The 26,968-nt window shown below is 41.1% G+C and overlaps 1 protein-coding gene across 1 annotated transcript in view; it reads left to right on the top strand.

Annotated features, from left to right (window-relative positions):
- Positions 1–26,968, top strand: part of TBX4 (T-box transcription factor 4) — a 98,547-nt gene that overhangs the window by 13,677 nt on the left and 57,902 nt on the right. Inside the window, exon 3 of the mRNA XM_033922895.1 lies at positions 8,025–8,119. Within this exon, the coding sequence (XP_033778786.1) occupies positions 8,025–8,119 (95 nt within the window). The remainder of the gene's footprint in view (positions 1–8,024; positions 8,120–26,968) is intronic.

Below are 26,968 nucleotides of genomic sequence, written 5' to 3'. Positions count from 1 at the left end.
CGAGAATCACATGCATTGTTTAATTTTCCGTCTGCTCAAGGTTGTAAGAGAACAAATCCTTGGAACATACACTAGCATTTCAGGCTGCTTTCTATGACGGAATTTAGGCCACTGTTGCATAGTGCTTGCTCTTACAAGTACTTTAGAACTCAATTGAAAATGCATCTTTTTTCAAAATATTTAGCGAACTAATTTAAATCATCCTTATTTTTAATCTTTTGTTCACCGCATTGAACTTAGGGCTATGCAGTTTATAAGTACGATGTTATGTTATGTGTTATTTTTCCACTAACTTATGCTATTTTAACACAGGTCCCATCTTATGCACTGAGACCTGTGTTAAACTTGTGGTAAAATAACTGGCCTATAAGAACTGTTAAAAAGAAGCATTCAATTATTCTCAACCACTGATAAACCATTTTTAAAAATCTCATTTTCCTACCTATGTGTATTGTTTTTTCATGGAAGCAAGACCTTCAATTCTTTATTCCAAAGTCCTTAATACACTCTTACTGCTTTTCTAGCACATTGGAATGTAAGGCCATCTTTTACTATTCCACGGTAAAGGTTTCTACCATGGCCTGGAGTGCTAAATGCTCCAACGCCGCTCCAATGTTAATAGGAATTTTATGAGCATTGGAGCATTTAGCTCTTTCTGTGGTGGTAAAAAACTTTGCTGTGGCATAGTAAAAAGGGGGGGGGGGGGTGTAAAAGAGGATATGAGACTGACTACATTTGGACCAGTGATACTAATTAACTTGAACCTTCTCTCATCAATTCATTTCTTAATTAACTCATTCAAGACACCAGGCTTCTAACATGGCATACCCACACTTATTTGGCATTTATTTCACGTTATTCTGCCTCATTACCTTAAACAAATTAGAATAGTCTCTATAGCAAAAAATATAACAGGATACAAAAATACACCAATATTCCCAGTATTCAAGATAGAACATGGCTATAGTTTTATTTATTGTAAAACCCCTAAATATGACAGATATTTTACCCAAGCAAGGAACATAGTCACAGTAACTAAAAATTAATTGAGTGAAAACTGTCTGCCACCCAAAGCTGGAGAGCCCTTTAAGTTGCTCTGATGGGTCCTGCCATGCCCAGCAAGGGCTTGATGGGCTGGCATGGACCTCTATGCCAAAGTCCAGACTGAAACCTACGAAGAAGAGCCTAATGATCACCACCTGGAGAAGATTTGAAGCCCATAACTTAAAGTCTGCTTAATAACTAAACATTTTTTGTTCAGGTACCCCCAATATAGCTGAACAGTTATGACATTCAAACAGGGGAAAGAGCCGTACAGAACACACAAATATATGTCAGTGAAATTGAGCATGGTGAGAGGGAAAATGGCCTCTGAAGAGCAAGAAGGCTTTCATTTCAAAGACACACTTATAGTGTACTGTAGATGGAAAAGCTCCCCACACCAGAAACCAAATGGACCAATCGGGGTTACTCAACTTTTGGTGACCCGCTTGTTGCATAAAAAAACAACAAACTAATTGAGTTCAACTGCCTGGATCACTGACTGTCACAACTGATACTCCAAGTAAGGAGTTTGAGCTCCAGAACTTTCTTCTTCTTCTTTTTTTTTTAATCACTTCCATGCCCCAGTATCCCCATTTGCCAAGCGGCACATCATCCTGTTAACTGGGGTGCTAGGGACAAGCCTAGCACACATTATTCTTCTTTGCATTGAACTGAAGGCATCACATCCCAAACTATGCAACGTTCTGTTTTGAACAGTTATCCGTAACCTAATGTCCTATTATTGTCTTACTAAATGTGACCTGACCCTATCTGAAGGCCATACCTGATGCTCACATACTCCCTTTCAAGGCTAGTGGGTATACATTGAAGGAACTAAGGCCAGTACTGGGCAGGCTTGCACAGTCTGTGTCCTGATAATGGACATTCAGTTGAGGTCAGGCTGGGGAGGGTTTCAATGGCTGGAATGGTTAAGATGGGCTGGAGTGAGCTTTGATGGAGACTCCAGTAGATGGAACCTAAGCACACTACTGGGCAGGGCTCTGGGTTTCTGGCCCAGAAATGTCTACGTAAAAGGACCATTTAAACTAAATAATTAATTTATGCAGCATGTATGGTTGGGCAGACTGGATGGACCACTCGGGTCTTTATCTGCTGTCATTTACTATGTTATGTTATGTGATCGGCCTCTCCATTTCACTGAATGGCATGACTCCTGGTGTTATAGCACATGTAGTATTGAAACCCAGAGATAATGAGATTAGAATAGCACATCATATTGGGTTATTAAATATAGCAATCAGAAAGGAGCAGCCTTACTGCAGAGATTATATCCAGCATACCCTGGTTCATTTCTGCCATGATATGTGCTAAACAAGTGTTCAAAAATAAAATGGGTAAAGCAAAGAATATCAATCTATCAAAATTCAATTTGCTTAAGAATGAATTTTAAATGTATTTTTGTGTGGCTTTCTTAAGCAAATTGGATTTTGTCAATAGGGCTAAAGAAGGACAGAGTCAATCACTTACAGAGACAGTGATCATACCCTGGTATTGCAATACTGCATTCTCGTGTGCTCTCACTGCTCAGACATCAGTAAGGTAAGAAGGCCTTTTCAAATAGGTAATCTTCTGGTGCAGCGCGGATTAGGGGAAATGATTGCTCTAGTCGCAGATGGTGGGGTAAAGAATTGCAATGGTGAAAAAAGCTGAATTTCTCATGGATTCCCATTCCTACAATCCAGAACATACAGAGTTAAAACAAACAAAGAAAAATCTGAACCATGGTCTAACCCCTGCGGAGTACCCCACGGATCACCTCTTTCTCCCACACTCTTCAACCTATACATTGCCTCCCTAAACAAGGTCTAACCTCCTACAGCTATGCAGACGACATCACCATTCTCCTTCCGTTCGATCAACCAGCACCATCCATGACAGACACAATAAACAGAACACTTGAAACAATAGCAACTTGGATGAAAGACTACAAACTAAAACTAAATCCAGACATCCTACTCAAAAATAACAAAACCCCAACCGTAACAAGCCTTGTCATAAACTACAACATACCACATCCAGCCCACTTTAAAACTCCTGTGAGTGCTAATAGACAGAGGCTGTACAATGCAGCCACAAAACAATAAAAAAATCATTCGCAGTCATGAGAAACCTGAGGCAAATCAGAAAATTCTTCGACAGAAAACAATTCCAACTCTTGGTACAATCCCTAATCCTAGGTCTAATAGACTACTGCAACATATTATATCTCCCCTGCACAGCAACCATGATAAAACAACTATAAACAATACAAAACACAGCCCTGACTGGTCTACTCACTGAAGAAATACGACCACATCACAGAGGCATACCATGACTCACATTGGCTCCCAATACAAATGAGAATACACTTCAAATTTTACTGCCTACTATTTAAAGCAATAAACGGAGACAGCCCAGCCTATTGGAACAATCGACTAGTTCAGTCCACCTCAACCAGACATAGGAGAACCCGCGCACCATTCACACACCTTCCAACCAAAAGCGTCAAAAGAAAAAAGAACTGTACGACAACCTCCTAGCCACTCAAGCTGCACAAGTCGACCCACAACTCTACAACCTATTGACCACGACCACAGACTACAAAACCTTCAAAAAAAAATAAAAACCCTTCTATTCATAAAACACATAAAACTGAGCTAACACAAGCAGAAATGTCCCAAGCATCACCTGCAACTACTACATATGAACTTCTAACATCATGGCAACTCAGATGTAATCCTTAACAACTCAAAGAAATGTGCAAACTACTCCCTAAATACTTCTAATCTCCGGACAAACCATTTGTAATCCGCCTTGAAATCCCTAATGTAATGTAATTTGACTTGAGAAGGATGGGGCGTGACAAGTCTATTGTGCACTAGAGAGCGAAGAGTGTGAGGAGGTATATAAGGGATAATCAGTGTTGATAAATAAATAGGAATACTAGAATGTGGTACTTTATGGACCAGTGTTAATATCTTGTATTGAATTCTATACTGAACTGGTAACCAATGCAATTGTTTCCGTAGCAGAGTTACATGGTCATAATATTTGTATTTACATTCACTTTATAGACCCACTAGCTGATGCCCCGGCGTTGCATGGGTATTTAATTATAGCAATAACACTGTAAATGGATTCAAATAAAGATACTTTATAGTGGTGAATGAAATTATTGTTTTACAGCTTAATAAAAAGTACAATATTCAAATTATAATGTGAAATATTTGACAAAATGAATACAATACAACTAACGCAAAACGTGATTATAAACAACATTTTTAGTTTCAACTCCAGGAGCAAGAACATATAAATAGTTGGGTGAACCCACCCTTGAGCAAGCAACATAGAGTTGTGGGCCGAGAGACCCCCAGAACATATCACCCCAGGTAGTGAGGGATCTGCATACCAAGTTTCGTTCAAATCGGTCAAGCCGTTTTTGAATTACTGTGAGAATGGCAGCTTTTTACATTTTTTCCATTGACATGAATGGGTGATATCTGCTTATCTGTTTGTAGCTCCGCCCATGTGTGCAGGTGGGCCGCGAGACCCCCAGAACATATCACCCCAGGTAGTGAGGGATCTGCATACCAAGTTTCGTTCAAATCGGTCAAGCCGTTTTTGAATTACTTTGAGAATGGCAGCTTTTTACATTTTTTCCATTGACATGAATGGGTGATATCTGCTTATCTGTTTGTAGCTCCGCCCACGTGTGCAGGTGGGCCGCGAGACCCCCAGAACATATCAGCCCAGGTAGTGAGGGACCTGCATACAAAGTTTCGTTCAAATCGGTCAAGCCGTTTTTGAATTACAGTGAGAATGGCAGCTTTTTACATTTTTTCCATTGACATGAATGGGTGAAATCTGATTTTCTGTTTGTAGCTCCGCCCACATGTGCAGGTGGGCCGCGAGACCCCCAGAACATATCACCCCAGGTAGTGAGGGATCTGCATACCAAGTTTCGTCCAAATCGGTCAAGCCGTTTTTGCGTGATTGCGGCACATACACACACACATACATATATACACACATACATACCTCCGATTTTATATATATATATATATATATATATATATATATATATATATATATAGATAACCGTGGGCTTACCAAACTTGAGTATTACAATTTACAAAAGGGACCTTTTACTAACTCCAGTCATGGTACATGGGCTCAGTGGCTTAGCAAGGGTGAGAGGCACCAATCCCGCATGCTGTGCGCACCCCCCTTCCCTTCACCCTTCTAGTTGAAGTTGTTACTCGTGGTGGTCAACAATGTGCTCCTCGCAACCTCATTGGCTCTTTCTCTGATGCCACTTCTATGCACAGCACCTGGAAGTGACATCAGTGGGAGAGCTGACGGGGTTGCAGAGAGTGCACTGTTGACCAACACTCTCGTAAACAACTTCAACTAGAGGTTTGAGAGGAAGTGTAGGGGGTGTGGCCATTGGGGGGGGGGGAGGAATGGGAAGAGGTGGGGATGGAGAGGAGAAGAGTTGCCTGCGCCCCCGCCAACATGGTACCTAGGGTGAACTGCTCCCCTCACGCCTGTCTGCCTTGGGAGGCCCTGCTGGTAATGAAACTACCAAAGGCATAGTTTTCAGCTTCTCAAATGATTGCAAACCCCAATGGCATGACAAGTCCATGACAAGTAAGGGGGTTACTATGCCACTGCATGGATTTGTCATGCCATTGGGGTTTGCAATCATTTGAGAAGCTAAAAACTATGCCTTTGGTAGTTTCATTACCAGCAGGGCCTCCCAAGGCAGACAGGTTTCAGCCGAGATGTCAGACAAAGGATGTACCATCCATCTGGGTAGCAGCAGATGGGCAGTGTAGGAAGCAGAGGATCACATTTGATGTGACATCATCAAATTTATACTGCACAGAAGAAAGGCCCGGCAATCTACTTCTGTATTCTGCCACGAAAACTTGATGTTCAAGCACGAGGCAATGGCACCTAATGACCTTTTATTAAGTGGGCCTTGGAGTGCCCTTATGTGGGTCATTCCCATTTTTATTGCTGCTGTAAAAACCCCAATTTTCTATTTGTTCTATTAATGGTCATGTACTAATGTCAATCCAGAACCATAATATCAGCAGAAATCTATCTAAACACTACACCCAAAAAGTAAGATCTAAAAGCACATAACCATTTAAAAAAATGACCACGGGAGCAGTTGTCACTTATTTTGTAGGCCGTAAGGGCTCCCGCACTATATAATACAATTCAATATAGTTCTTCTATCTCCACAATAAATCTATCTAGCTCTATGTGGATCACAAAATTAAGAGGCTGGCTAAAATCCAGGATTTGTATAAATGTGTGTGGGTATTTTTTAAATCCAGAAACAATATAACAATTCATAACTTCCTAAATGAGAAATAATTATTTAATTGTCTCACTTCAACTGGGATATTATTCCATAGAAAAATTGACATATTGAAAAGTGGAAGTGAACTGTTTTTTAAATTTATATTTCATACCCTTTACTGATGGGAAATTTAACATTGCATAATCTCTACAGTTAGATTTTGATGTTTTATATGATAATATAACCAGTTGAATCAAATACAGGCAGTCCTCAAGTTACAGACGCCTGACTTAAGTATGATTCGTACTTAAGAATGTGGTTGCAGCTTCATTTGATTTTACTGAGCAGTATTTCCAGTGGCATAGACATTAAGAAGTGTGTGGTTGTGCATGCTGTACCTTGAAGTTTTCTTAGTATGTTTATTTTATAAGGTATATCCACATAGCACAACCTCAAGAGTATAGGATAACAAGTCCAAGTGTTACTCTTAAGGGAGAAAAGACCTCAGTGTCTATTAGGGAAAATCAAAGCAACCCATATAGACAGGCTAGTTGCAAATATCACTTGCAGCCAGCAGACACATCCTCGGTCAAAAACTCCCAAAAAGTTGAGGACACAATTTCACAGTGAATTTCAACAGTCTTAATTCTAAGTCTCAAAAAGTTTTCAAAAAAAACACTTATCTGAAAATTGTTGTCTTCTCAATCAAATTGCAAACACAAGAACTTGATCCTGGAGCTTGGAAGCAGGAGAAAATCACTCCATAGGAGACAAACTCAGAGCATAGCAGCTACTAAATATCACCACTAGCATAGGAGTATTACTTGCTTCTATCAGAAAAACTCAAAAATCATTTACAAAAAAAAAAAAATGAACAAAAACAAAACAATAAAATTAAAATGATTTCATGCATATTCATTATGGAAATTCTGAAAACCTCACTGGTTGTGGCCCTTGAGGAATAAGTCTCTACACCCCTGGTCTAACGCTTCCCTGCCTGTCATATAATCAGAAGATAAAGAATAGACTATACAAAATCTTGTATACATGAAGACTTTGTGGGGTGAGTAAGGAGGGAGGGGCTCCTGAGCTCAATCATGAAAGTTTCATTCAATTAGGTAATCGACTGTCAAGTTATTCTGTTATAGGGGAGAATACCCTCCAGGGATTCAAAACAAAGGGCTCATTTTACAAAGGTACATTAGGGCCTTAATGCGCAGAATAGTGCGCGCTAGCCACTACTGCCTCCTTATAAGCAGGCAGTCATTTTTCAGCTAGCGCGCGCTATAACACAACTAGCATGTGCTAATCTTGTGCGTGCGCTAAAAACGCTAGCGCACCTTAGTAAAAGGAGCCCAAAGTTGAATCGGTTCCTGCTGAACCGGAACGTACACAGGTAGGGCTGGTCTTTGACCTAGGGGCCGCCGCGTGAGCGGACCGCTGGGCACGATGGACCACTGGTCTGACCCAGCAGCGGCAATTCTTTTGTTCCGAAGTTCTTACACAGTGTCCCCAAAAATATGCCCAGAAAAAAAAGTCACCATAAACAATTTATTTTATTATTACGGAAAAAAGCGTTTGGAATCCAAAATATGAAATGTTCTGCTGTCTAGAATTAAAAAAAACTAACAGTCTCTCTCTATTTTTCCATTTTATTTCTGTTTAGACAATAGAAAACATCAAAGTCTATCTCCATGAGAAAGAGCTGTGGAAGAAATTTCATGAAGCTGGCACAGAAATGATCATTACCAAAGCTGGGAGGTTTGTGACAATGTTCTTCATAGTTTGGCAGCTGGGTTTTTAATTCTGATCTTTCCGATTTCCAGTTGTTTTTTTCCCTGTTTTCTTGAGTGTTTGTAATGCATGGTTGGGACTCATACCCTGTTTCCCCGATGATAAGGCAGGGCCATCAAATAAGACAGCCCCCCCTTTTTAGAAAAAAATGTAAAATAAGGCACCCCCCCCCGCAAACAAGCCACCCACCGATACCTGCGCTTACCCGAATCGGGTGGTACGGTGGGTGACTCCGTGTGGTCCCTCCGTCTACCGTATTTGCCTCCATGGCTGCGTGCTGCGCCTCGTCATGAAGTGAAGAGGAGGAAGTGACAGGACTGCAGCGCGCGCACGTGACTCCGCGCAAGGAAACACAGGCAGCTTCCCTCATCCCTCCCTAACGGAGACTGCAGGAGTTTGTTCACGGCCAGAACATCCAAAAGTGAGACACGCAGACAGGTTTCTTTTGCTGTGAGCAATACCACTTACTGTATATAAAGCCTGTTTAAAATGCATACAGTATATAAACAATGGTTTCACATTGTCAAGTCCCCTCTGATGCTACACTACAGAATAATCTCTTTACTGTGTTTCCCTGATGGAGAACATTGGGGACATTAAATGGTACAATATATGGTATGATGGATAAAGCTGGCCATACACAGTACGATTTTTCGGCCGACCGATTCTTCAGCTGACCGTTTTCTTCCTCCAACGAACGCATTGCGAACGTACCTATCGCGAACGTAATAAAATTCTGGTTTTTTTCAACAATAACTGTGTACTGTAGTCTTCTTCATGGGTAAATAAGGCATCCCCCCGAAAATAAGCCCTAGAGCATATTTTGGCCTTCCAAAAAAAAATAAGACAGTGTCTTACCATCGGGGAAACAGGGTAATAACATTAGTAGATGACGGCAGATAAAGATCCAAATGGTCCATCTAGTCTGTTGGGGTTTTTTTTGTGTGTTTTTTCCCTTTTTCTTAGCTATTTCTGGGCAAGAATCCAAAGCTCTGCCCGGTACAGTTCTTAGGTTTCAACTACTGAAGTCTCCGTCAAAACTCACGCCGGTCCATCTACATCCTCCCAGCCACTGAAGCCCTCCCCAGCCCATCCTCAACCAAAGTGCCATATACAGACACAGACCGTGCAAGTCTGCCCAGTACTGGCCTTAGCTATTCAATATTTACTATTACTTTTTGATTCCAGATCCTCTGTGTTCATCCCACGCTTTTTTGAACCCCGTCACCATTTTCCTCTCCACCGCCCTCTCCGTAAATACTCCGTGGCAGATGCCATGCAAAAGGGCACCTCTCTTTTGTAAAAATCATACCTAAGAAGATAGGTAACTACAGCCCAATTAATTTTTATTTTTTTTTTCCAATTATGAACTTGTTAAAGCTCATAACTGAAGTCAATTTACTAATTAAGAGAGACACTCAACTTTAGGCACCTATTTATAGAGGCACCTAGCTTTAGGCACCCCTCACGGAATTTTTGCCTGTGCAACATTTAAGTTTCAAGTTTATTTACATTTGATGTATCGCTTATTACAATATCTAAGCGATGTACAATTTAAAAACCAACAGATTTACACATATAATTTACAGTATTCTATGTTACATGCCTAAATGTCCTCCCTGCCTCCAGTAGCATAGTAAGGGGGGGGGAGGTCCACCCCAGGCGCCGTCCTGGTGGGGACGCTGGCACCCATCCTCCTCTCTGCATAGCGATAGCAAAGGGGTCCAAGGAAGGGGGCAACCAATGATGCAACCTTAAAGATTTTATGGTTGCATCTTTAATTGTTCCCCTTCCTTGGACCACCTTGGCTATCCCTATACCTAAAGACACGTAAGTTAGAGAATAATAACAGTTATGTGCATGATTGGAGTCTCAATTTGGCATTTACATGCATAAGTGTTAGGAGCTGTTAACATCAGAACATAAGATTTGCCATACTGGGACAAACCAAGGGTCCATCAAGCCCAGTATCCCATTTCCAACAGTGACCAACCCAGGCCCAAGTACCTGGCAGAAACCAAAAAACATGTGCCAAATCTACTTAGTACATAAGTTTGAGGGGAGCACACATGGGTAGAGAATAGATGGGTTATAGGACATAGCATAGAATAGTTCTCAGCCCAAGCAACAAAGTTTGGGTAGTCTCCATCAAGGGCGATTCTCTGCTTTTTTCATTCCACATTTTTCTTATAGAGTGAAAAATCACAGGACTAAGGGGAAAATTCTATTACTACCGGGCCTAAGTTAATTGAAATACACTATTTGAAACTGCAACAAACATTGAATTTAAAGCACCTACCAGTGTCATAAGAACATAAGAAGCGCCATCTCCGGATCAGACCTTCGGTCCATCAAGTCCGGCGATCCGCACACGCGGAGGCCCCGCCAGGTATACACCTGCTTTATTTTATAGCCACCATATCTTTATATGCCTTTCTCAAGGAGATATGCATCTAGTTTGCTTTTGAAGCCTGGGACTGTCGATTCCGCAATAATCTCCCCTGGGAGAGTATTCCAGATGTCCACCACTCTCTGTGTGAAGCAGAACTTCCTGACATTAGTGCCAGAATTGTGGCTCTGGGAGTGTCTATCGGTGCCTAATGCCACTATGGACATGACTAATGCTGGACATGGCATTAGGTGCCATAAGTGCCTATGTAGGCGTGATTCATGGCACAGATAGGCACCAGAAATGTAGGCCTGTAAAACCCTCATCTACATTTCTAGCACTTATCTTTCACAGAGACATGATTCTCTATATGGCATCATTGCGAGATTGACACACAATCAAAGCGACCGCCAATTTCGGCCCCATATATAGAATCCAGATCTAAATATATAGCCCTCAATGGAGACTGCCCCATCTTTGTTGATTGGGCTGAGAAATTTTCAGCAGCCCCTTATATATGGTTTGCACACCCCAGGGCACATTTAGGCATTAATAGTTATGACTGCCATTGACTTGACCTAACGGTTGGTGTCTAACTTTAGATGTACTTATGCTAAGCTATGCCAAACTTGTCTTATATTCTGCCTTATCTCAAAAGGATTTAATGTGGATTACAACAAAGAGATCTCTAGCAATAAGACAGAAGAAATAATAAAAATTCAATCCTAACTAGTCGTCAAGAGGTCTGAGAGACCCATCTCTCAAATAAATATGTTTTCAACAATTTACAAAAAGATTATAAGATGTCAACAGGCAAGCTATTCCAAAGTTTTACTCCATTATAGGCAAAAGACAATTGGTAATACTTTTTATATTAACCTTTTTCAATTATAACACACAGTGGGGCACCTAAATCTTGGCACCAATTTGTAAGGAAAGGGAATGGGACTTGATATACTGCTTTCTGTGGTTACAATCAAAGAAGTTTACATATTATATACGAGGGGCTGCTGAAAAGTTCTCAGCCCAACCAAGAAGAGACTGATGTGGAGCCATGAAACCTACAAGTTATCCCGCACTTTTCTTGACACTTTTTGTTTCAATGCTATGAAGTGAAACGAAAAGTGTCAAGAAAAATGTGGAATAACCTTATAAGTTTCATGGTTCCACATCAGTCTCTTCTTGGTTGGGCTGAGAACATTTCAGTGGCCCATCGTATTGTGATGTCATAATGCCTCATTTGTTTCTCTATACCTGTGCCATTAGCCTCATTGAAACAAAAAGTTGCAAGAGAAGTGTGGGATAACTTGTAAGTTTCATGGCTCCACATCATTCTCTTTTTGATTGGGCTGAGAACTTTTCATTGGCCCCTTGTACAGGTACTTTATTTTGTAGCTGGAGCAATGGAATTGACACCATTGTCTTGAGGCAAAACAACATATGTGGTTACTTCCCTGCTCTGGGAAGGGTTTCATAAAAATGCAGATAAAAGTACACACACACTTTACCTGCATACAGGGTTTTCAAAAAATCCTCCTATCCAGGTAAACAGCTGGATTATAACATTATAACATTCTTATCCCCCTCTCTAAGCCGCAGTACAGGTTTCTGCCGTGGCTCCGACATCGCTCCAACGCTCATAGAATTTAGCAATAGAAACCTCTATTGTGTCTTAGTAAAAGAGGGCCTTAGTCTTTTTAAACAGCTGCAGATTTATTTTTGATGTTAAAAGTTTCACATTGTTGTGGACAAATATTTTGCTGAGGGTTATAGATAATGGGCCTGATATTTGGACCATGGGAGTTAGCTGGGCTGATTCCCGTGGATGATGGTGAACCTTTAAATTCAGTGTCGGGCTGTAGTCAGCGACTGGTATTGAATTTCCAGGAGTTTTTTGGCCTCTAGAAACATAGCCAGTTAAGCCAATATTCATTGGTTGGCCAGTTAAGCTATAGCGGCCAACGATAGACCTGCTATTTATTCAGGTCTATCTGGTAGCCAGTCAGCCAATGAATATTGACGCTAGCTGTGACTAGGGTAGCTGCTAAGTGCCATTATTCATTGGCCATCTCACACTGAATATTAGCACTTTGCCAGCTAAGTGCTATTTAACTGGCTAGAGGCCATTCCTAGTACTGAATATTAGGCAGAAAATTTTTTTGGGTTTTTTTTCCAAACTGTTTTCTCTCTTTAAAGCTTATGACCAGACTGCATTGGGTCTCCTTATTCATACATAGCGAACCTTTTATATGCATTAAGAAAATAACTCAAAGAATCGCCTCTTCCCCCCTCCCCCCTCCCAATAGGTGATCAGGTCTCCCAACTCTATTATGTCTCCATTGCATTATGTCTGAAATTTCATTTGCTTAGAAACAAGAGAAGAAAAGTGTAAACGAGAAATATATTAGAAAAAGCTAGAGCATCTGAAATCATCACCTTTATCTCCAGAATGAAAATTCCCCACGTGGCTGACTTTCCCATCAGGAGGTCTCGACCTTACAACCAGACAAATCTCTTATCTTCTCCCAGACTTTGAGTTCAATGTTGCTTGTGTTAGTGACAGTGAAATTGGGCTTGAAAAATGAACCAGTGATGGGAACTCCTGTTGAACCTGCGTTGTTTGTTATTCAGAGGCAGGGGTCTGGCATAAGCTAATCCAGCACTTCAAAGCTAACTGCCCTTACTTTATATACAGTGCGGTCATCATCGCAGAATGGCTTGAGTGATAAGAGAAATCAGGGCCTGGAAGAGTCAAATGCACTGAGAAAATGACTCTGTGGAAAGGAAAACCCTTTTTCTTTGATCTCGTTAAATTATTTTTCCAAAGTAAAAATTTAGCACAAAAAATATCATATCAAATCTAAAAAAAAAAAAAATCCAACACCCCAAAATAAAATGTATATATTTCTTGGAGCCATTTCTGTAAGATTCTGAATTAATACAATGATCTTTTTTTCTTTACAAATCACTTGGAAAGATTCAATCTAGCAAAAACAACAGTCAGCCATTTTTAGCTATGTAAAAATACTATTACATTACATTACATTAGTGATTTCTATTCCACCATTACCTTGTGGTTCAAGGCGGATTACATCCATACTAAAAAAAGAATTACATTCACAATTTGAAGGAATAGAATAAGCGATGACATAAAATTTTAAGGTAATAAAACGTTGGGTAAAGAGTTACCAACGGGAAGTAGAGGTCTTTAGGAGATAAGAATAGGGTGAATTATGGGGTTTTAAATAACGTTTGGTAGATAGATTAGAGCGTACTAAGGGTATAGAGAGTGTTGGATGTTGGGTTGGGATTGGTCGTGCTGGATAGGTTTTATGTGTTTTTTGAAGAGTATGGTTTTAATATCTCTCTTGAAGGTTTTGTAGTTTGTAGTCGAAGATAACAGAGTGGTGATTTGTCTGTCCAGTTTAGCTGCTTTGGAGGCTATCTATAACTATTACTGCCTCTATCTGTTGCCCCATAACTTGAAACACATTGCTGAGCATTAGGAGTAGTATGGGTGGATCTGGGTGGGTACAGGGCCACCCACTCTGGGCTCAAGATGTGGTTGACAGAGATCCCCATGTCCTGCCAGCTGAAGACTCTTGGCATCTCTTCCCCGTCTCCTCATAGGTGATCAGGTCTCTCAACTCCATCCTACATGCCCCTGTACTTTTTAAAGCAGGGATCTCAAAGTCCCTCCTTGAGGGCCGCAATCCAGTTGGGTTTTCAGGATTTCCACAATGAATATGCATGAGATCTATGTGCATGTACTGCTTTCAATGCATATTCATTGGGGAAATCCTGAAAACCTGACTGGATTGCAACCCTCAAGGAGGGACTTTGAGATCCCTGTTTTAAAGCCTTCAATTCTTCACCACCATCAAGTAGACACTCATACCCACTGGTCATGCCTCCCTTTGATGCAACTTCCTGTTTCTGCAAAGGCAGGATCAGGTGAGAGGGAAGACTCGGGGCCAGTGCAAGCAGTGGGTATGAGTCACTGCTCACTGCCGACAAAAAACTGAAGGCTTTAAAAAGTACTGTGGGTTTAGGAGTGGAGTTGAGAGACCTGACCACTTGCGGGGGAGGGAAGGGAAAGATCCCAGGTGGGGGTAGTAGTGTTGTGCCTACCTATTTTGGGTTCAGGTCCACCCCAAAGTTGGGGTGTTTGGCTATGCCCCTGCCTGTATCATACAGATCCCAAAAATTAAGGGTCCGAGTTGAGCCACATGCAGACCCATTCCAAGAGTTGGTGAGCACAGTGTGCTGTCATTTGTAGTCTTAAGTTCGACTATGGACATACCATAGGAACAAACACCTCTTGAGTTAAAAGTAGCCTAGCTGATGAAAAGAAGACCTGCCCAGGCAGGGTTGTGTAATTTAACTAAAAAAAAGTCCTGCTTGACTACAGAGGAAGGTTTAGCCCATCCTCTCAGTTAGTAATTGTAGCCACAATGACTGCTTTATTGAATGCCAAGGAGTATAGATGGGACTAGGATTGATAGTATTCATTAGAGCACACCACATACAAGGTCTGTTCAAAAGGTTCCAGGACTGATTTATAAAAATTTATTAAACAATCTTACAACTTATTCCATTGTGACCAAATACTCCCCTTTTCTACCTATACACTTTTCCCAATGTCATTTCCACTTCTGAAACAGTCCTTAAATGCATCTTCGGGAATCACCAAAAGTTGCTGCGTCAAATTTTGCTTTATGTCTTCAATGGTGTTGAATCACTTTCCTTTCAGTCTAAGTCAAGAGGGTAAGGTGGCTGGGGATGAACTGTCATCACATTTTTTGCACAAAATTCATGAATTTTGACAGTGGTGTGAGCAAGCGCTTTGTCATGATGCAGGAACCACGACTGCACCCTCCAAAGTTTGGGCCGCTTCCTCCTAATTCTCTCACAGAGTCATTTCAACACTTTCAGATAGATTAGTGCACACAAGAACCCTCACTTGATCAACATGATCATCATCAGTTGACGTTGATGTTCTTCCAGTTCGTGAATCGTCTTCCACTTTTTCACAATCCCTTTTGAAGCATGAATAACATTCAAAGCACCTTCCATGACTCATGACATGTTCCCCATAATCCACTTTCTACATTTCATAAGTTTCTGTAGAGATCTTACCCAATTTAAAACAGAACTTCATGCTGTAGCGCTGCTCATTGAGATCACACAAAATGAAAAATAGCTGTTCATGAAAACACACGTTCACAAAAATTGCTGTAGCTTGGAGACAAAAACAGATATCAACAAACGGAAAAGAGGAGGTTACTCGTGAAGTTTCAAGCTACTCAATGCCACCTAGTGTGTCTCAAAAGAACTTCCCATTGGCTCACAATTCAAACTGTCCTGGACCTTTTTGAACAGACTGCGAAGAGCTGGAGGAATGGCCTAGTGGTTAGAGTTGCTGTCTTATTACCCTGAGGTTGTGGGTTCAATCCCTGTGCTATTCCTTGTGACACTGAGCAAGTCATTTAACACACCCTTGCTCTAGGTAAATTATGAGCCTCCCACCAGGATAGGTAGGGAAAATACTTTGTACCTGATTACTAATTAATGTATTATAAACCACTTTGATATCTGTGGAGGAAAGGCAATATATCAAATAACCATAAACTGCATTTTACCTAATTTAGTAAAATATGAGAAGTCATGACAGCCATCCTTTATCATAATTCCTAGAATCTAGTATGCTTTTTTGGTTTCAGCATATTGTCTACAATGACAACCAGATCTTTTTGGGGGGCGCTGACCCTTAAGGTAGACTCTAGCATCTGGTATCTATGACTTTGGTTATTCTTCCCAATGTACATCACTTTTCATTTGACCATGTTAAATTTCATGTTCCATTTGGATGCCTAGTCTTCCAATTTCCTAAGGTCTGCCTGCAATATTTCCCAATCTGCATGCGTTTTAACAACTTTGAAAAGTTTAGTGTCATCTGAAAATTTAATCACCTCACTCATCATTCCAATTTCCAGGTCATATATAAATAAGTTAAATAGCTCGTGCCAGTTCAGATCCCTGTGGCACTCCACTACTTACCCTTCTCCATTGTGAAAAATGGCCATTTAAACCTATCCTCTGTTTTCTATCTGATAACCAATTCCTAATCCACAACTGAATATTGCCTCCTATCCCATGACTCTTTAATGTTCTCTGGAATCTCTCATGAGGAACTTTGTCAAAAGCTTTCTGAAAATCTAGATGAAAATCTTTATCCCCATGTTTATTCACACCTTCAAAGAAGTCAAGCAAATTGGTACGACAAGATCTCCCTTGGCTGAACCCGTGCTGACTCTGTCTCATCAAATCATGTTTGTCTACCTGTTCCACAATTTTAATTTTTATAAATTTTTCACTATTTTGCCTGACACTGAAGTCAGGCTTACCAGTCTATAATTCCCCAGATCTTCCCTGGACCCCTTTTTAAAAATGGACGTAACTTTGGCCACCCTCCAATCTTCAGGTACTACACACGATTTTAGCAACAGGTTTCAAATCACTAACAGCAGGTCAGCAATTTCATGTTTGAGTTCTTTCAGTGCCTTGGGATGTATATGATCTTGTGCAGATGATTTATCACTTTTAATTTGTCAATTTGGTGTAGTTCATCGTCCAGATTCACCAAGATTTCTTTCAGCAACTCCGCATCATCACCCTTGAAAACCATTAATGGGTCAGATAGATCTCGTACATCTTCTTCCCTAAAGACCAAAGTAAAGAATTCATTAAGTCTCTCTGCTATGTCTTTATCCAGTGGCACAGTAAGGGTGAGCAGCGCCTGGGACGGTGATGCTCCTCTCCCCACCCTCTTCTCCGTCCCCCTGCCGCATGCACAACCCTTTTCCTGTACCTTTTTTACTTCTTCGGCAAGAGCAGTATGCCCATGTCGGTGTTGGCTCGCCCTTTAAAGTCACTTCCTAGGCACAGGTCCTAGAAGTGACAGCTGAGACAGTGCTGATGCGGGCAGCAGCCTAGCACCGGGGAAGTAAAAAAAGGTACAAAGGAAGGCAAGGGGCACATGTCAAGGAGAGGAGCTGGGGATTGAGAGGAGGAGGGGTGTCACACCCTTAGGAAAACCTCACCCATGGCGGATCACACTCCCTCCCCCCGCATCCCCCATACTATGCCACTGGCCTTATCCTACCTGAGTGCTCTTTTTGCTCCTTGATCATCCAATGGTTCCATGGATTTCCTCATAATTTTTCTGCTTCTGATATACCTCAAAAAATTGTTACCATGAGTTCTTGCCTGTTTGGCAAATTTCTTTTCATATTCTTTCTTAGCTTTCTTTATCAGTACTTTGCATCTAAATCACCAATGCTTATGTCTCTTCTTATTTTCTTCATTTGGATCCTTTTTCCATTCTTTAAAGGATATATATATTTGCTCTAATACCCTCTTTCACTTCACCCTTTAACCATGCCAACTCTCATTTTCTCTTCTTTCCACCTTTGTTTATACATGGAATACATCTAGTTTGGGCTTCCATGATGGTATTTTTAAACACCATCCAAGCCTGGTTTACAGTCCTAACTTTTGCCACCAATCGTTTTAGCTTCCTTTTAATCATTTTCCTCATTTTATCGTAGTTGTAATGCCACTACAGTAGATTTCTTTAGAAACATCATTCCAGATAGCTCAAATTTGATCATATTATGATCACTATTTCTCAGTGGACATAATATAGTTACCTCCTGTACTATGCTCTGCATTCCACCTAGGATCAAATCTATCCACCTTTTTACAAAACCGTAATGCAGTTCTTAGTGCCAGCCATGGTGGTAACAACTCCAATGCTCATAAAATTTCTATGAGCGTCAGAGCGGTAACCGCCATGGCCAGCGCTAAAAACCCTGCCATGGTTTTGTAAAAGGGGGGGGGGGGGTATAATAGCCCTCCTCTTATGTCGGTTCCTGGACAGATTGCTCCATGAAGCAATCATTTATGATGTCTAGGAATTTTACCTCCCTGGCACTCCTTGATGTAACATTTAACCAGTCAATGTTGGAGTGATAGCCCATTCATTATGTGCAACTGAAGAAGTGAACATAAAGAGTCAAGACACAAATACCTGATTTCCTGACTGTGATGTGCCCCAGGGATCTCCACTGTCCCCCATCCTTTTCAATGTTTACATGACATCATTATACTACAAGAAGTTAGTCCAGATTTAAATTAATATTTGTTCTTGTATTACCAGATTGTTACAGTGATCAGTTTTGTCATAGAAACATGATGGTAGATAAAGGCCAAATGGCCCATCCAGTCTACCCATCTGCAGTAACCATTATCTCTTCCTCTCTCTAAGAGATCCCACATACCTATCCTAGGCTTTCTTGAATTCAACAAAAACAAAAAAAATTGACCCGAGGAAATCCACAGAGAAGAAAGTCCATGAGAAACCAAAAAGCACTGTGGAGTGACGATGTTCCTGAAATGGACTTTTATTGAGAATTTCAAAGTTCCAAAAGTACAATTGAGTAATCCACACAAAAATAAAGTAATCCACATAAAAACCTAAAGGACTGCTGAAAGCGTAGGACCCAACACAGTCCATGTTTCGACAAGATAGTCTTCTTCAGGGGTCCCTGAAAGTCCTATGGTAGTAGATACATGGAGTAACTGCAAATCCTTCCCTAGGGACAGGTAATCAGAGTGGAGGGAGGTATGAAGCTGCCGCTGAAGATCTCAGGTAGGGCTGTTGTGGGTAGGGCCTGGTTGTCTGAAACTTCATAATAATAATTTTTTCAGACACTGGAGAAGCCTTGTCTATTGAAAAATCATCATGAATATTGGGTATTACACTAGATTCTACATTATCTTTTTGGCAACAGACAAATGATCTAGTTAGAAAATGTTTTCTAAGTTTACATTGCCTAATGTCGCTATGAGCCCTATTTTATCAACATCATTTTGCCACAATTGTTAGATTGACTGTATTAGTTCAGTTGGACTATTGTAATTCAGTTTATTGTAGTAAAGGGAATTTCAAACATCTACAACTGATATTGAATACTGCTGCTCGGATGATTTTTAACAAAAATAAATTCGAACATGTCACGCCCATTTTGAAATCACTACATTGGCTTCCTATTCATTCAAAAGTCAAGTTCAAATATGCTTGTCTAGTTTTTAAATATTTTATGGACAATTAGGAGACTCAGTTGTATCATTGGCTTTAGGTCTGCCAGGACAAAGTAGCCGTAGATCTTCTTTTCCATCATTTAAAGGTGTTCAGTCAAGGAGTCAAGTCTTCTTTTTTTGATCTTTTCTATTTACTACTTTATGGAATGAATTACCCATCAATCTGTGGTCATACGCTACCTATCAATTCTTTTGAAAAAGATTAAAGACTTTCTTCTTTTCTGCTATTTTGGATTAGGGATTTTTAAAAAGTGAATATACTGTGCAATGTCTTAATATAAACCATATCAAACTCTCTTTTCAGAGATGATACGGTATATAAAATGAAAGATTAGATTGCTTTATATTGTATATTTTGCTCAACAGTCAACCAGTAAAGCTGTATCAGAGCTGGGTGATATGGTCTGAGCAAGCCACACCAATTCTATGGTAACAATCTATGGTCTGGGGTAGAGGAAGGCAGTGGAGAATGTTATTCTAAAAGCATGCCCTAGCAGCTGATATTCTCTGAAGTTGCTGAAACATGTGAATGGAGAAGAGGCCAGAAAGAGGGGAAATTTATTGAGTCAAGAGTAAAAAGGAACAGAAGCTGCTCTTGTCCTGCAAGTCCAAAATCCAAATAAAACGAGACCAACCAATTGGTGATATCAGTTCTGGCAGAGCGACAAAGCCAGAATCTTGAAACCTACCTTGTTGGATTATTGGTTTATTCAAATATTGATATTGAATATGACTATGCGGCAACCAAAATTATAAAACCACTCTTCCATGATTGTGCCAAATATAATTGGTTAGTATCATGGCAAATTGCAGGCCTAACTGTGATGTCAGTGTTTGATCATAGAGGTGTGTAACCTACACAGGGTGGGAGGTATGACTCTGATCACCATTGATTGGACCATGTGGGTCTTTCTGCTATCATATATTATGTTACTGTGACTTAAAATGAGAAAATTGTGTTAAAACCACATGACTGATTCTTGGATTTTGGTTTCATTCACTAGAATCTGTAATAACTACAGTTTTCACCCTGTATCTGTCTGCCCTTGAGTCCACCATGGAAAAAGTGCCCAGTCCGAGTTTAGCTGCTGCTTGACTTGGTCATTGGTTCACAAAATGAATCTTGGGTAGGATGGAAGATCCCTGTGGACTGCTATGAATTTCCTAAGCTAGATCACAACCCCTAGCCAAGAGCACTTAACCTAAGATATGGTATGAACACTTTTGGAGAATATACCAGTGACAAAAGACAGTAATAAACTAGTATGAAACATGAGTTGGACAGTGAGAGAGAGCAAGGGAACCTCATTAGAATTGGCTCTGTTTCAATGAGAGAAACTAGAGCGAGTGCGAAGTAGAAAACAAGATATAACTCAAAGAGCTCATCACAACACAGCTCATTTTAAAACCATTTGTGAGCCTAAAGCAAGATTAAAATGCACACGGCACACAAAAATTAAATAAACATTTTGAAAAACTGTCCTGCTGTATTATCAGAGCCAGTGACTTGCTCACATATCAGCTCCCAGGCCAGTGGTGGGTAATGAGATCCTGTCACTTGTTTATTTTGGTTGCTCATTCTTAAGCTTTGGTCTTCTTGGTGCATTGGAAATGCATGTTGCTCTGCTATTGAAACATTTTTATGATCTCTTCCCCCATATGGTTCAAAACTCTAGAGGGAGAACTGTAGCAGGAAACCTTTTACTATAATTAATAGCAACTGTAAGGGAGCTTTTAAAGTACTTGGCCCTGAAGTACAATACACTGCATTTCTAACACACAATCTTTTGCTATTCATGCTCTCTTGAGGACACTGTGCTTCACTTGTTCTCTTTAGACCCAGGGTCAGCTCAACCATTAGGCACATTAAGTAGTCACCTAGGGTAGCATGTTCTGGGGAGGGGGGAGAAGGGTTTCAGCAAATAGAAGCTGCAGTCAAAGCAGAATACATATAAACAGCCACACAAACTCAGAGAATCCAAGTTGATTAGATATACCACCCATCGTACATACATCTTAGTGGTTTACAATAGTATACACACACACACACACACACACATACACATACACACACATACACACACATACATACACACACATACACACACACATACACACACATACACACACACATACACACACACATATATATATATATATATATATATATATATATATATATAAATCTGTGTTTTAACATTTTACTCTTAATCTATAGCAACTGTAAGGGAGCTTTTAAATTTATATACATGTATATAAATTTAAAAGCTCCCTTACAGTTGCTATAGATTAAGAGTAAAATGTTAAAACACAGATTTTATAAATTCAAATATTTAAAAAAAAGGGGGAATGGTATGAAGAGAGGGTAAGAGAACTGCGATATATGATAGTAAAGGTGGGGGGGGAGCAAATTTTTTTTTAAAAATCCTCTGTCATCTGAGATTGGGAATTATTAAGAGATTATGTTGCAAGGATCAAAGTGAGCATGTTGGTGTACAGTATATGGAATATGATGACGTTTCAAATACAGTATAGAGGAACATGGAACTGACAAATTTTGAATACAAGAAGTAGGATTTTATAGGTGATTCTATGTTTGATCAGGAGTCAGTGGGCAGCTTTGAGAAGGGGTGTAACGTGGTTGGATTTCCGAGTTCCAACAACTATTTTATGGCGGTGTTCTGGATGAGTTGAAGACATTGTATATCTTTTATGCATAAACTATTGTATCATGTAGTTGTTCTTAAACCTGTCCTGGGGGACTCCCAGCCAGTTGGGTTTTCAAGTTACCCCTAATGAATATGCATGAGAGAAATTTGCATGCCTACTATCTAGTTTATAGGCAAATCTTGCTCATGCATATTCATTAGAACACAAGAATAGCCTTACTGGATCAGCCCAATGGTCCATCTTGCCTAGTATCTTCTCTTCACGGAGGCTAATCCAAGTCACAATTACCTGGCAAAAGCCCAAATATTAGCAGCATTCCATGCCACAGATCCAGGGCAAGCAGTGGCTTCTTCCATGTCTGTCTCAACAGCAGATTATGGACTTTTCCTTCAGAAACTTGTCCAAACTTTTTTTTTAAACCAGCTACATTAACCGCTCTTACCACATACTCTGCTAATGCATTCCAGAGCTTAAATATTCTCTGAGTGAAAAACTATTTCCTTCTATTGATTTTAAAAGTATTACTCTGTAACTTCATCGACTGTCCCGTAGTCTTTGTAAATCTTGATGCAGTAAAAAGCGATCCACTCAGGATTTTGTAGACTTCATTCATATCTCCCCTTTTCCAAGCTGAAAAGCCTTTCCTCATATGAGAGGAGTTCTGTCCCCTTTTTCATCTTGGTCCCCTTTTCTAGTGCCTCTATATCTCTTTTTTTTTTTTTTAAGATAAGGAGATCAGAACTGAATGCAATACTCAAGGTGAGGTTGCACCATTGAGCAATACAGAGGCATTATAACATTCTTAGGGTTCCTTTTACTAAGCAGCGTTAGGGCATTAATGCGTGGAATAGCACGCGCTGAATTGCTGCACGCGCTAGACCTTAATGCCAGCATTGAGCTGGTGTTAGTTCTAGCTGCGTAGCGCACGGTAATATCCTGTGTACGCTAAAAATGCTAGCGCACCTTAATAAAGGAGCCCTTAGTCTTGTTTACCATCGCTTTTCTAATAATTCCTACCACTTTGTTTGCTTTCTTGGCCACCACCACAAATTGGGCGGAAGGTTTCAGCGCATTGTCCACGATGACACCCAGATCTTTTTCTTGGAGCGCTGTTTCTCAAGGTGCACCCTAGCATCAATAACTCTGATTTGGATTATTCTTCCCAATGTGCATCACTTTGCATTTGTCCACATCAGTGGCATACCTAGCATATGTGACACCCAGGGGCCATCATTTTTTGACATGATTTTTAGTAACAAGCCACATGTCACACATTAGTACCTAGGAAAAGGCAGCATCTTACATACTGCAGTGAGCAGTACAACATCAATACACCCATTGTAAAACTAAACAAGCCAGACTAGTACAGATCAATCCTGCAGTCAATCCTAGCAAAAAACCATGTCTTTTGAACACAGAAAACACCTTCTCCAAGTATGGAATATGTAATCACAAACTAACCCCTCCCTCTTTTACAAAACTGTAGTGTGGATTTTAGCCACGGTGGTAACAGTTCTGATGCTCATAGAATTCTGAGCATCAGAGCTGCTACCACCACGGCTGGCGCTAAAAAAACGCTCCACAGTTTTGTAAAAGGGGGGATAAAATAGAAATACATAGACAAAGGTTAAATTGAACCAGTAAGAAGCTGGACTCACAGAAACAGTGACCCATGTCTCCTAAAGCAATAAATAAATAGAAAATTTTTTTTCTACCTTTGTCTTCTGTGGTTTCTGCTTTCTCATCTTCTTGTAACTCTCTTCCTTCTATCCACTGCCTGCCATCTCTCTTCCCCTATATGGCATCTTTTCTCCTTCTATGCCCCTTCCAGAAACTGTATGCCTCCCCCTTCCATCTCTCCTTTCACCCCCATTGGTCTGGCATCTCTCTCCTCTCCTTCCCTCTCCCACACCTTTCCTCTGCAATCCCTTTCCCTTTTTTCCCTCATTTTCCATTTCAATTTATTTTCTGCATCTGTCTAGATTACGTTCTTACTACCCTCTCATCAATGTCCTTTTTTACTGTCTACCTAAAGCTTGCCACCTCTTTCCCTCACCCCTCCAGTGTTTCCCTAACTCAATCCTTTTCTCCCCATCATGTGCCCTCCTTTTATTTATCCCCTCCTTCCATCATGTACCCTCTTTCTCCAACCCTTCCATCTAGTACCTTCTCCTCTCTCTGTCCACTTCCATCCAGCGTCTGCTCCCCTCTTTCTCTCCTCCCATTTCCTTCCTGCATTTGTTCCCTTATCTCTCCCATCTGCACTTCCATCCAGCATAGGCTCCCCACTACCATCCAATGTCTGCCCTTTCTCTCGCCATCCACCCCTCTTCAATCAGCATCTGTCCCCTTTCTTTCCCTTCAATATCCTAGTCCCTTATGTCTCTCCCCTTTCTCTGTACATCAATTCCATCAGCACCACCCTTCCATACCACCCTGCCCCCTTTCTTTCCCTCCATCACTCTTCCATTCCAGCAATCCTGCTCCTTTTTCTCCCTTCATGCAGCAAGGTCCCACGATGACTGTAACTGCCGGCTGCCAGTCCACCCCACTCCGACGCACTTGCTCTGGAGCGGACTCAGTAGCTGCATGCTGGAAGGCCCCCGATGACTCGTCTGCTGGCTCTGCTCCGGAAGAAGTAAGTTACGTTGGAGGGGGTGGACCCAGCAGACGCAGGGAGTTGTGGCAAAGTAACTTACTCTCTGATGTAACTTACTTCTTCTGGAGCAGAGCCGGCAGACGAGTCATTGCGGGACCTTCCTGCACCTCAGCGCGGCTGCCGACTCTGCTGCAGAGAAAGTAAGTCAGAGGTAACGTGACCATTTATTTTTTTCATCAAAAGGGGACATCTATTAATTGACTGTGTATCCTTTCTTTCATTTCTTTCTTTCTGCCCAACAATTGTCCCTTTCTATTCCCTCCCTCCTTTCTTCCCATGTCCTTAGTGCCCCCAGTGCCCCCGTCCTGTGTGCTTAGTGCCCCCAGTGCCTCTGTCCTGTGTCCTTAGTGCCCCCAGTGCCCCCTTCCCGTGTCCTTAGTGCTCCCAGTGTCTCCTTCTTATGTCCCCCCACTACCTTCTAGATTTTGTCCACCCCCAAAGCCAGCCTGCCTGCCTGCCTACCAATCTCCCTCCCTCCCTGCCGCGCTAAATCCAGCCAACTTGCCTGCCTACATCCTTCCCTCCCTGCCACAGGAAAAAAAAGCGCCTCTCTCCTTCCTTTTCCCTGGTCCGCGCCTGCAATCTTACCTCCCCACTGCTGCTGCTAATCGCGGACAAGAAGTCTTCTTTCCGACGTCAATTCTGATGTCGGAGAGGACATTCCAGGCCATCCAATCACTGCCTGGCTGGCCCGGAACATCCTCTCCGATGTCAGAAAGAAGAATTCTTCTCGGCGATTAGCAGGTGCAGCAGGGAGGTAAGATTGCAGGCATGGACCGGGGGAAAGGAAGGGCAGGAACGGCTGTGCACCCCCCCCCAGCCGTGCACCCAGAGCGGACCCACCCCTCCTTGGTACGCCACTGGTCCACATTAAATTTCATCTGCCATTTGGATGTCTAGTCTTCCGATTTCCTACTGTCTTCCTGCAATTTGTCATAGTATGCATACATTTTAACAACTTTGAACAGTTTAGTGTCATCTGCAAATTTAATCACCTCACCTGTCGTTCCAATTTCCAGATCATTTACAAATAAGTTAAATAGCACCTGTCCCAGACCAGAGCTCTGTGGCACTCCATTATTTACCCTTCTCCATTGAGAAAAATGGACATTTAACCCTACCCCTTGTTTTTTATCTGATAACCAATTATTAATCCACAGTTGAACATTGCCTCCTGAACTATGACTCTTTAATTTTCTCAGGAGTCTCTCATGAGGAACTTTGTCAAAAGCTTTCTGGAAATCTAGATACACTACACCAATAGGCTCACCTTTATCCACATGTTTATTCAGGGCCGCCATCAGAAATTTCTGGGCCCCTTACTGAGCAATCCTATTGGGCCCCCCACGCACCCCTTCCCCCCCCAACACCCCCCCCCCTTCTTCCATGGGCCGAATACACACATACTTTTCTGCTAATGCTCCACCTAAGCCAGTCCCGTAAAATCTTCTCACGTCCATTGGGTGATTTGGCATAGAGGAGATATTCATAAAAAGAACGTCCGTCAAGATCTTTACTCATAGACTGTGCCATTTGCTTTAAATCATCTTCCATCATTAATCCAAATTGCACAATTCTTTCTCTGTCTTTGTCCTGAATGGCATCTGGCCACATTGCTGGATTCTTCCAGTCAACAAATTTATGAACAGGCGCGGAGAATGCATTTTTAAACAAATGTAGTTTATCCTTGTACTCCTTATGTAATTTTAATCATCTATGGATATGTTTGTATGTTTATTGTTCAAATGGTTTTATTTATTTTCCCAAATTTATTTTTGTTATACACATTGAAAATATTTGATATTGCGTTTAAATCAAAATCTCAATAAACTTGAAACTTGAAACGAGTGCCCGTGAGATTGTGGGAGGGTTAAATACTCAAAACTTAGAAGAATAACAATTTACTTAAAGTTTTTGCTACGCCAGCTTTCTG

Source organism: Geotrypetes seraphini, chromosome 15, assembly GCF_902459505.1.
Source record: "Geotrypetes seraphini chromosome 15, aGeoSer1.1, whole genome shotgun sequence".
Classification (NCBI taxonomy): Eukaryota; Metazoa; Chordata; class Amphibia; order Gymnophiona; family Dermophiidae; genus Geotrypetes; species Geotrypetes seraphini.
This window is presented reverse-complemented; position numbering and strand designations above follow the sequence as displayed.